Source organism: Primulina tabacum, chromosome 8 (genome assembly GCF_025594145.1).
Source record: "Primulina tabacum isolate GXHZ01 chromosome 8, ASM2559414v2, whole genome shotgun sequence".
In the NCBI taxonomy this organism is placed as follows: domain Eukaryota; kingdom Viridiplantae; phylum Streptophyta; class Magnoliopsida; order Lamiales; family Gesneriaceae; genus Primulina; species Primulina tabacum.
In genome coordinates this window covers 7,628,332-7,640,639 of record NC_134557.1, presented here as the reverse complement: position 1 = coordinate 7,640,639, position 12,308 = coordinate 7,628,332, and the positions used below count along the sequence as shown (strand labels likewise).

Here is a 12,308-nt window from a genome sequence, read left to right as displayed (position 1 = left end):
TGGGCATTCTTTTGTCCGCTAACAGTTCATTACACTTATCTGCCTATTGTGACTCGGATTGGGCATCTTGTCCCATGTCTCGCCGTTCACTTACTGGCTTTTGCATTAAATTGGGCGATTCCCTGGTGTCATGGCGTACAAAGAAACAAAGTGTCGTTTCCAGATCCTCAGCTGAGGCAGAATATAGAGCCATGGCCACTACCTCATGTGAGATTATTTGGATCCAAGGTTTGCTATCTGATATGGGGGTGCTGTTCACTAGTCCTACTGTATTATACTGTGATAACAATGATGCTCTACACATTGCCGCTAATCGTATGTTCCATGAACGCACCAAGCATATTGACATCGATTGTCACCTCATCCGCGACAAGATCAAAGATGGGTGCTTCAAGACAGCATATACTGCCTCTTCGCAGCAACTCGCGGATATCTTCACCAAAGGCTTAAGTGCTGATCAACATCATTTTCTCTTATCCAAGCTTGGTGTCCACAACTTATTCCAAGCTTGAAGGGGGGTTGTTAGTATATGGGCTGAATTAATATATGTTGGGCAGCCCATATACTAAAGTTGGTGTCCAGCCCAAGTTGGTGTATCGCTGTTTTAGTTTTACGTATTTAGCTTTGGGAACACCTTTTCTCCCTCGTATTATAAATCCATGTACAGAACATTACACTGATTTTTTGAATTGAATCAATCTTTTCCCAATAGCGGTTATCAGTTTAACACACAGTTCCAACAACTAGGCAATAATAATGATAATAATAAATTCAATCAAGGGGCCTAACAGACTTCGAAATACTCGACATAGTAAATGTAATTAAAAGATATGTAGAGCTGCATAATACTTGAATTTTTATTAGGGCTAGACCAAACTCCGGATTCATAATTTTTTTAAAAAAAAAATAATTGTGTCACGGATTTTTTTGAATCCGTGACAGACTGTACCGGATTCTGAATCCGTGACATCTGAATCCGGGACAGTGTGTCACGGATTCAGAATCCGTCACCTCACCAACTATTTGTTTAGGAAAGAACATTTCTTAATTTTTGTTTCATGTAGATATGGTTGATTCTGACTTCCCAAATTCTATTCAAGATGTTCATACATGTAGAGATCAAATTATAATGGAAGAACAAGGCATTTCTTCTTTTTTCAGCTGCTTGACAACTTTTTCTGAATCGATTCCAAGTAAAATCATCCTGTATGTGTACAAAAATGTGTACCTTTGATTTTTTTTAAAATTTCCTTTTTTTCCCTCGTCTATTTGCTGCGAAGAACTATGCTACTGACACTTGTGGCATCTCTTTAGAGCTATTGGATTTAGTGGTGTTCAGAAATTGAACCAAATCAAATCAAATCAAACTGTAAAACGAAACCAATTATGGATCGAGTTTCAGGAAATTATAGTCTGAATTGTTTTTAAAATTAATCAAACCGTAAAAATTAGTTTGGTTCAAGTTTTCGATAAAAAAAGGTAATCAAATCAAACCGGTTACATTAATATAGAAAATCATGTCATAAATTTTGTTAATTTAATGTGATTTTTCTTGGATATACATACAAAATTTTTATTTGAATTTTAGTTTGAACTTTATTATCAGAGAGCCTTTTAACATTTCAATTACATTGATAATTTATTTATTGCAGATAGATTTCCGCCTAATTAAACTCAACTACAAACTTAAAAAAATTAGATTTTTCCGCGAGTTGAAAAATCATGTAATTTGCATAAGCATTCTGATATATTATTTTTACTTACAAATAAATTGTTCACTCAATTTATATCAAGTTTCAATTACTACTTTTCCCAAATAACAATATCACACGCATCAATTCACTGTAAAGCACAAAACGTAAAATTGGCCCTCCGAACCAGACCAAATTTAATGGTTTGATTTGGTTTTAAATTTCGTAAATTCTATAAAATACGGTTTTGTTCGAATTTATCTAAAATCGAACTAAACCATAGCTGAAAAACCTATGATCGGCCCTTAAAACGAATCCCATGCAACAATTCACACTCTCCATAGTGTTATGCTCAGATATTTTACTTGACTAGATGCTTGTTCTCAAGAAATGCTTTGTAAGAGAAGAGCCACACATTCATTTTCAAAGGAGATCGTGTTTATCTTTTTAAAAAAGGCAAGAACCCCGTTAGTTGGAACACACACGGGGGTTGTCATTTTTTCCCAACCTTTTGAATATACGGCGAACTACTTCTCCTTTAGTCCTAAAAAAATAAATAAAAATTTGGATAAAGAATAAGAGAAATAAACGTGTTAAAATATTTAACAAAAATTTATGTAAAATATTTTATACATTTCAATTTATTATTTTTAAAAATATGTTGTATAAGATTTTGTAAAACAACGGGCGTCGTGTGTCGGGGCAGAGTCGTTGTCTGATTAGTTGTATAGATATAAAATCGAGTCAGCAAATCCTTAAAAGTGGAGTGAAGATATTATTTATATTCTTTGCGAACTTCTAAGATATTAATGGAAGTAGTGACGTGGAATCTACTCACTCCACTTCTGATCCAACTTTTTCCCTTCGTCGCACTCACTAACTACACTCCCTCCACTATCGCTCTTTTTCTAATGGGTTTTATTTACATTTACACCATTTGCAACAGATAAAAAACGTCAATTTTAGTCTCGTATATACATTTGAAAATTTTTTTACGTGAGACGGTCTCACGGGTCGTATTTTGTGAGACGGATCTTTTATTTGAGTCATCCATGAAAAAATATTACTTTTTATGCTAAGAGTATTACTTTTTATTGTGAATATCGGTAGGGTTGACACGTCTCACAGATGAAGATTCGTGAAACCGTTTCACAAGAGACATACTTTATACATTTTGTATGTCACATTTCATTAAATCAATTATAGTCCTGTATTTAGTTAAATAAATTACTAATATCTTTGTTAAAATTTATACTTACGTTGTCGTAGTTTTTTCTGCTCTTTTTTTTATCCTTATCTTTTAAAAAATGTATGATGGTTAATATTTGGTGTTGTCACAGGAGAAATTTCAATTGTGGATATTTAATAATAAATGTAGAGTTTATTAAAAAATCAACAAACCTAATACATATTGATAAAAGATCATTTTTATATTGAAACTCTCGTTTTTTTTTTTCATTTTTTGATAGTGTCCCAATAGATATATCTCATCACCCGTCAGACAAAAATTTTCGTGAGATAGTCTCACGGGTCGTATTTTGTGAGACAGATCTCTTATTTGGGTCATCCATGAAAAATATTACTTTTTATGCTAAGAGTGCTTCACATATAAAAATTCATGAGATCGTATCACAAAAGACCTACTCTATCCGTCGTCAACGTCAAGTTATATAGCTGTTAATATTATAAATATATATTACTATATTAAAGTTGTTACGTGTAATAAAGACAATAGGTTGACATTATTTATTTGTTACCTGTCAAATCAACATTATTCAATTTGGTAACTATTATTTGGCCTCTTTGTCAATTTTAAGTAATTATCATTTTATAATTTCCATTTACACCTTTCTCAATTTTAACAATTTCCTATTTGGCAATTTTTCTGATTAGCTTATTCTCTATGTTCTAACATAACACTAATTTGGTTAGTTTGGATACACGAAATATTTTTATTTTTATAATATAATTATATATTAATTATTACATCATCAACTTATATATATATATATATATATATATATCAACTGACAACATTTTCTTAGCTCGTATGATCTGGTCACAGCCGGACCCTAAAAAGTGATGTTTTTAAAAAAGGGAGCTTCGCTTCCACTTTTGGTTTGAACTTTGAACTAGGCTGCTGTTTTTGATTCGTTTGGAACCTTCTGTTGGGTTCATCGACATAATCCATCCACGACCATTGTAAAATCTTCCTTTTTCCCGCCTTATAAAAACCTCGGGCTTCATTTTCTTGAATTTATATTCTGTACGTAACCAGCGTGTTGCTCCCTTTTGAAGAAATTCTGTAATTTCAGACGAGAATTCTGAGATGGAGGTTGTTTCTGGGAATCATGGGTACGTTAAAGCTTTTACCTTTTTCTTCTTTTGGGATTCTTCTTTTCTTCGTGTCCAGATGACGCCAATGCTTGAAAATGTGTTGATCGTGCTTTTTCCGATGTGATCTTCCTTTTAATTGTAAATCTCCAAATTTCAGATGCAAGCATTACAGAAGGAGATGCAAGATTAGGGCGCCTTGTTGTGATGAGATCTTTGACTGCAGGCATTGCCATAATGAAACTAAGGTTTGATTTGTTCAATATCGAGGTCTAGCCTTGATCTTATTTTCTACAAAAATATGCACTTGGATTTTTTTTGTTATACTATTTGGTGCTTCTGGGTTTGAATCCACCAACAATTTCCTCTCTTTATTTTCTTTGTTTTGTGGTTTTAATTTGACAGAATGCTCTTGAAATCGATCCCATTTATCGGCATGATGTTCCCCGACATGAAGTGAAAAGGGTAATTTTTTTTTTTAGTCCATGATTCTATTTGTAGTTGCTGTGCATTTGGTTACCAGTATTGGTTGTTAAAAAATTTCAATAATGAAATTTCATTGATTTATTTGCTCATCCCCCAATTTTGCTAGCAATTACTTTGCATTTATCAACGATATACAAAATATATGGTCAGGTGAATAATACGTCAATGTGGAATTCTGCTTGAACTCTTTCAATTCAATCCTAGTTTTATCTTGGTTTTGGGTTGAAGAAAGCACGTTAGAAGATTATATGAGCTCAAATCGTCCATGTTTCGACTTGTCTGACCCCGATTTTACTTTGTGCAGATTATATGTTCTGTTTGCGACGCAGAACAAGATGTAAGTTGAATGCATCTCTTGATCTGTATCAAAGATCAAATTTTGAGAAGTTTACCTTGTAATTTAATTTACTGGTGCTTTATAATTTCCACTTTCCAGGTTCAACAAAATTGTGAAAGTTGTGGAGTTTGCATGGGGAATTATTTCTGCCCAATATGCAAATTCTTTGATGATGACGTAAGATATTCCGTATACCCAGTCGAATTTACACTTGTTCTTCCTCATTCATAAATCTTGAATTCTTACACTTTGCATTTCATGGATTCAGGTTTCCAAGGAACAATTCCATTGTGATGAATGTGGAATATGTCGGTGAGACTATTTGCTTACACTTACCATTTACTTGGCCGATTCAAGCCTGAAAAATCTTGAAAACTTACCAAATGATTCATGCAGAACTGGTGGCAAGGAGAACTTTTTTCACTGCCACAAATGTGGTATGCCGAGTTAACTTCCTCCAGTCTCAAACTAAAGTTTGTCCGGATATCCAAATTCTGTTTACTAAGTCTTGTCATATATTGCATAAATTAGGGTGTTGCTATTCAAATTTGATCAAAGGTGCCCATCATTGTGTGGAAAGAGCAATGCATCATAATTGTCCAGTTTGTTTTGAGGTAATGAGATTTCTTGGAGTTGCATGCTTGGGCGATCCAGGGATGAACACACAGTTGTCCCTCTTGAAATAAATTTTTTTCTTCCTGCATCATTAGTTTATGTTTTTAGTATTTAAGTCGGATTCGTAAAGGTTTGGTTTTCTGTATTATGGTTGCAGTTTTTATTCGACTCAATGAAGAACATTACTGTTTTACTATGTGGACATACTATACATTTGGAGTGTGTCCAGGAAATGGAGCTTCACCATAGGCAAGTATTCTGGTGATTGTATCAGTCATAGTTCAAAACCATTTGAGTCGGCTGCTAGATTTTCATGCGCTAACGGTTTCTTGGATTTTATAACCATACAGATATTCATGTCCTGTCTGCTCAAAATCCATCTGTGACATGTCCAACATATGGAGAAAGCTCGACGAAGAGGTACCCTACTCAAATTCATCCATTTTTGAAACTCCGTGATTAATGCAAAATCTATTGCCCTCATATGTATTGTTATGCAAAATCCAATTGACAGGTTGCTTCAACTCCTATGCCAGAAATGTACAAGAACAAAATGGTAATCATTTTATTTGGAAATATTCAAGGCACAAAAAAAAAACGTATACATACCAAATCTCTTGTTTTTATTGAATGGTTTTTTATATAAATAGGTGTGGATACTGTGCAATGACTGTGAGTCGACATGCGAGGTGCAGTACCACATTGTGGCATACAAATGCTTGCGATGCAGCTCTTACAATACCCGACAAATTCAAGGAGTCACCGCGCCTTGAAGGTGGTCTTTGGTTGTTTAATTCAGAGACAATGGTGCAGAGTGAGGATGGTGAATAATGCAGATTAGGGAAGAACATGAAGGAAGGTTGATTCATTTAATTAATTTACATTATTTGCCATATTGATGTTCTATTTGTATTAGATTATCAGTTTGATTTAATGAATAATAATTTCTTGTCTTTTCTCGCTCTCTTTATTTCAAATAGTTTGTAATGTTTATACCAACGTAGTAATCCAATTCAAAATTTTAACCTAAAAAATTTATGATAAAAACTTGTGTGAGACGGTCTCACAGGTCGTATTTTGTGAGACACATATCTTATTTAGGTCATCCATGAAAAAATATTATTTTTAATGCTAAGAGTATTATTTTTTTATTGTGAATATCGGTATGATTCACTTCGTCTCACAGATAAAGATTCGTGAAACCATATCAGAAGAGACATACTCAAAATTTATTACTCCCTGTCCAAGTTATTTAGTTTTCTTTTTCGATTTTTTAAATATATAATCTAGTTTTTAAATATCGAACATTTTTTGTTTTTATTAATCGATTTTTAGAAATATACAATTATTTCTTGAATAAATTAAATACTTGGTTCTTAACATTTGCACGATTTTCTTTATCTATAAAATTGTTATATATATTTATATAATGTGTATCGATCAACGATCCTTTTGACTTCAAAATTTTGAAGTTTGTGTTGGGTCAACCGTAAACCCATTGAGGGTCAGAGAATCCAAAAACGACTTTCAAGAATCTCTGAAGACGAAAGTAATTAATTACAAGAAAGCATTTAATACACAAACAAACAAACCCACTCCCAATGCTTGCACGTGCTCCAATTAAATTTTCCACACATTGTTGGGTAGACAATTTTTATAAATTTCATTCCATGGCTTAAACATCGTGTGAATTAATGTTCTTGTCTTTTATTTTTACATTTTAAAAAGTTTAAATGTACACATTATTATTGGATTTGATGACTGAGATATGATCATATTACATACTAATTGTGATTAATATGTCCTACTAACAATATCAATTTGTATGTAAGATGTTCTAATTAAATAAGATTTCGACTATCAGCAAATTAAGTTATGCTTGGATTAATGGAAGTTTGAGATTTAAATCTATAATAATGAATCAATGAATTAGTTCACTGAACAATGAAGTTCAAAACCCAAATAATTTTTGGTTGAGTCATTATACGTCAAATCAATTTAAATTATCACATCAAATACTTTCTCGAATCCAAACCAAAACACAACATAAAGGAAGTGAATTGATTGATAGTTGCATTTGAGATATGCCCAAAACCCAAAAATTGGTCTGCCTAAAAATAACATGGAGGTGCATGTATTTGAACTGTAGATGATAATACAAATAATGGAAAGTGAATCACCAAACAAACAAATCTATTAAATTCAGATGATTGAATTCAACAATATTAAACTTAATTTGATAAGATATTCGTGATGTATAATTCTGTCTCTTTTGAATGGAGTTTTTATTTCAAATGAACTAATTGAAAACAACTTGGTTAACTCGAATGCGCACACCATATCAGAATTGGTTATAGGATAATCTTAACAGTAAAATCAAGCGACTCAACCAGTATACCATTGGGATCAGATCATCATTCATCACTCCAAAATATGGCAAAATCTACTACCTTCATTAAGTTAATAATTCACAAAATCTGAATGCAACCAGAGATTAAAAAAAAAAAAATCATTTGACAGTATAGCTTTGACATAATTCACTCGCAGATCCTCAAATATGCCAATTGTCATCAAGGAGTTTCTCTTGCTGTCACATGCTTTGGATTGTATTACAACCCGAGCTCCTGGAGCAAGCCTGGTCAGGAAAAGGAAACAGAAATCTCAAGCTACATGAATAAGAACTGCAGCACCATGCTAAGTTGAGTGGTTAGATTGAGAAGGTATCAGAACTCAATTTTCTTCGCATTTTCCTTTTCATTTCCGCAAGAATCCAGGTTTCTTGATTGTGTTTTCCCCGATGACGGCTCGGTAATCCTCTTGCTTCCACCACTGGGTGTGCCTGGTGTAAGGGTTCTTGAACTTTCCACTCTCTCAGATGAGATTCTTCGTCCATCGGAAAGAGGAGATCTCATTGATTCGCATCTTGGCTGCTTAGTTATAGAAGCCTTGAGTGATCTTGGAATGCACTTCCCACGTGTGGAATTTTCCGCTTCATTGTTCTCAACAGAGCCAAGTTGCTGCGTACTTCTGCATGAAATAGTTCTCTATTTGTCTCAACATGATGAGGGCAAGAAATTAAAATATCTACAAGGTTCTAAGTTTAGTCTAACCCATGAAAGCAAACTCCCGTATCTAGACTGCGATTAATGAAAACTAAAAATTGCTTCAAGGGTTGTTGAAAGTGGCCTGATTAACTATAAACACAATCTTGACTTAATATAAGATCAACGAGGAAAAGGAAAATTTTAATGTCTCAGCATCGAGTTCTCTACTGATTGATGAAAATATCAACAATATCAACTGATGGGAAGATAAAGTAATGACCTGTCAGCGTTGTATGAAGATGATCGTTTCAGAGTTGGTATCCCTTCCTTGACCATATTTGTTTCAACAAAGCTCCCACTAAAGTATTCTTTATCTTCCGCTCTCACTCCAGTTGGACGAGGATTCTCCGAAAGGCAATCGAGCTCTCCAAACATCAAAGATGTCGAGAACAATGGGGAAGGAACTTTGGAATGTGAAAACCTTGGCTTGTAGGTCGGGATCATGCCAAAGCTGGGATCTTTCACTGAAACCGAGCCACAGGAGATCAGTTGCATTATAATATTCGAAGGCTTGAGTTTTGTACCAGATGGCATTCTAAATTCATCCTCTTCAAGAATCCTAAAGCTGTTGAGCTTTCTAGTATCAGATCTAATGAGAGCTTCCAAGGTATCTGTCCTACCACTTGATGATGTACTGGATGTGGATGGAGGCGGCGATGTCAAGTTGCAAATTTCCGAAGTCTCTTTTATTTTGAGACCCTCGTTTTGACAAGTGCTGCATTCAGGATCTAATAACCCATCATCAGTCGATACGCCTCTTGCACAATTTCTTCGAGTTTTGCCTTTACCCTTGGTTTGGGTGGAAGCATCAGCAACACCATCCTTCTTGTTAACCTTGTATTCTATTAGGCTCAAAGAACCATTCCAAGGGGAATTTTTCCCAATGTTAGAGTCTGGAGACACAGCAGAAGTGCAAAGACGCTGAGCCGGAGGTGATAGTTCGTCATCCTGAGAGCTTTTTATAGTTCTTCCATTCAGGCTAGATGAAGACGAAGATTCTTCTTGGCTTCTGAAAGATGGTGGTTCTGGCAATGCTCTCTGATTTTGTGACATGAGATTTCCAGCAGGACTAAAGCGGCCTAGAAAACAAGGCAGTTATTATCACAAAACACATATTGACATGTGCTTACATGCAGTCCATCATCATGATCATAGAAAAATATAGGAAATAAACATAGCATTACATTGCCTCCTTTTACTTATATTTTCGCACAAACGACTTCAGAAATGGAAGTTCCACCGACAGATTTTAGAATTACATAAAACATGCTATAAATATTAATTCTACACACCGCCACAACACCACCAAAGAGTTTAAATTCTACAGTTTCTGAACCCGGTACTCAGCTTTTTCACAATGAAACTTTTAATTTGGTTAATAATTGCAGAAGAAGGATTTCTTTACCGAATCATTGAATCCATATAAAACCTCAAAAAACTTGAAGCATTCAATAATTATTACAATCCCTCTATTCTCATAAAAGGTGCACATTATGCTTCAACATGAAAACGGAAGGTGGTCACTTTACCAGAATTGGATTCTTCAAAGAGCTCTGAGCCCTTGAGAACATATTCGTTCCTGTGAGCCGGGAGAATTAAATCTTCTTCACAAAGATCGTGCCACACGAAACCATTCTTATAACTCCTGCATCCAAAAATTACTCTATAACGTTAAGATACATTTTCACAAAGGCAAAATCACAGTCTAAGAATCGAACATAAAGTCATGGGTCCATATACACCTTTTGCAAGACCAAGCATACATTGATGCCATGCCTCTGCCTCTCAAACCGTTCAGCCTTTCCACCACATCTTCAAATATAAACAGAATTCGAATTTCAAGAAAATCGCGATACTGAATAATGGAATATTTCCATAAGCAAAGCAGCATTGTGGTACCTCTCAAGTAAAGTCCATCAGGGGAGGAGAGGGGGACTTCCATAAAATGTGGGTGCTCGAGTTGTCTATTCCTGCATAGATAGTAAACTACCGGCACTTTGTGCTTGTGCTGTTGCTGCTGCAGATTATTATGTTGATGATTGTAGTGATATTTGGGTGATTTTTCAGTCCATACTTTGGCTCTTTCTGGGCTCAGTTGCTGATATTTCTTCATTCTCCCTTCAATCCGCACGTCAAACGAGTCAGACCTGAATTTTTTCAATAAATATAACTTCTGAAAAAATTCACATATATTTTTCCTAATTTTCTCAAGTAGTGCAGAGCGAAAAATCTCCCATTCTAAGCATAAAACCAAAAAATCCCTAAAAAATTAGAAAAAATTCCATTTCTGTTGTGCAACCGAAAGATGAAGAGGAAAAAAAGACCTCGAAATGCCCGGAAGACTGCCTGCTCATTACACGTACCCGTACGTGAATGAAAATGCAAGTAAAACCAGTTGCAGAAAATCAATAAAAAAATCAAGCCGCAGAAAAATAAAATGGACCAAGAATCGAAGAAAAGAAAACGCCTCACTCGGGAGTCTAGAAAAATGGAGATGGAAAAAGAAAAGACAAGGTACGCCAACCTGGGGAAGAGAGGAGCAAAGCGAGGAAAATGTCGAGCCTCAAATTCAAACGGCACACGCCCGCGTTAAATCAAAATGAAACCAACCCATGAGCCATCGTGATCCCGCCCTCCCCAGGCCCAAAACCGATCCTGCGGATAAAGCATTTAAGGGAGTGAGGTGACATGTCATGGAATTGATAGAGCAGCGACAGAGAATAGGAGTGCATATGGAGGAAGAAAGGGACAGGTGAAAGGAGAAGTTAATATGTAGTACAGAATGGCTTTTTGCCTGATATCGAGGGAGCGAGACTGTGCATCTTTTGGCAGATTCATGGGACTCCTACTGCATTGTTTCTTTGTGAGGCGAGGGCGGGGTTTCTCCCATTGTTCCATCCCAATCTCTCCCTTTTGTTTTCTTCACTAAATTGAACTATTGCCATCGTGACCTTGAGGGGCCCAGAGTCTTTTCCATCGGATCAGTATATAAAGTAACATGACTCAAAACTCTCAAGCTTTACTTCGTTTTTATACAGTAAACCTGCAAATTATGTCCGACGAACAACGTGTAACAAATTCAACCGAAAACATATTAGATCAAATAATCAAACTCATGATCATTGATTTATCAAACCATAAGCAATGAAAATGTTCCAAACTTTCATCATAAATAGTGTAATAATAGTTGTAATAATGAGCCATAATGTGCGACTTTACTACTTTTAAGACATTGATTAAGGTACCCAATGTAATTAAAGCCATATAGTTGGAAGAATATTATTATTATTATTTTAATTATTGTTGTTGTGGAAGCAGATAAGATAATAAATGCAGATTTTTACCATGGGCCATGTCCAGCAGATAATATATATGGGCTCTTAAAACCCGACAAGCCTATATTTTTAGGACAGGCCCTCATAATCAGTGGACCCCAGAAAAATGTCATTTTCAACTCTACAATATATCATACCATTATTGAATTCATCTGCAATTTAAAACATCATTTTCTCACATTAAAAAGTTTTTAATTATTTCCGTGTGGAGGTTTATATATAAATGGTGTTCCACCTTGCCTCGTGGTCCAGTTTTGAGTTGGGTTCGGTCCACATAACCTTCCAACCTCCTTTGGGGCCAAACCTAAATCCACCTAACAATGCACACATCTGAATTCAGGGATGTAGCCAGAATTTTTTTCGGTCCTTCACTGAATGGGAGTACAAACTAATCGACAATAAACTC

At 35.0% G+C, this 12,308-nt stretch overlaps 2 protein-coding genes across 5 annotated transcripts; one reads left to right on the top strand and one right to left on the bottom strand.

The window, feature by feature from the left end:
* Positions 1–3,744: 3,744 nt before the first annotated feature.
* LOC142553524 (E3 ubiquitin-protein ligase RZFP34-like) lies at positions 3,745–6,423 on the top strand. Its single transcript, XM_075663851.1, has 12 exons — positions 3,745–4,046; positions 4,186–4,273; positions 4,431–4,490; positions 4,816–4,848; positions 4,948–5,025; positions 5,117–5,160; positions 5,245–5,285; positions 5,380–5,462; positions 5,621–5,712; positions 5,814–5,883; positions 5,978–6,019; positions 6,114–6,423. Exons 1-12 carry the CDS (start codon positions 4,021–4,023, stop codon positions 6,234–6,236), a joined length of 780 nt encoding a protein of 259 aa, XP_075519966.1. The 5' UTR covers positions 3,745–4,020; the 3' UTR covers positions 6,237–6,423.
* A 1,362-nt stretch (positions 6,424–7,785) lies between these two features.
* On the bottom strand, positions 7,786–11,526 carry LOC142553523 (protein SOSEKI 3-like). 4 transcript variants are annotated; one of them, XM_075663849.1, is made up of 7 exons: positions 10,892–10,906; positions 10,467–10,714; positions 10,310–10,379; positions 10,097–10,212; positions 8,788–9,646; positions 8,194–8,490; positions 7,786–8,098 (listed from the first exon to the last, which is right to left on the bottom strand). In XM_075663849.1, the coding sequence occupies exons 2-7, from the start codon at positions 10,678–10,680 to the stop codon at positions 7,924–7,926; spliced, it is 1,731 nt and encodes a 576-aa protein (XP_075519964.1). In that variant the 5' UTR covers positions 10,681–10,714; positions 10,892–10,906; the 3' UTR covers positions 7,786–7,923. The 4 variants fall into 4 exon arrangements, with proteins under 4 accessions (XP_075519964.1, XP_075519962.1, XP_075519963.1 ...); XM_075663847.1 differs by lacking the exon at positions 10,892–10,906 and adding exons at positions 11,092–11,222; positions 11,347–11,525 and having other exon boundaries at positions 7,851–8,490; XM_075663848.1 differs by lacking the exon at positions 10,892–10,906 and adding an exon at positions 11,092–11,526 and having other exon boundaries at positions 7,851–8,490; positions 10,467–10,685.
* Positions 11,527–12,308: the final 782 nt, after the last annotated feature.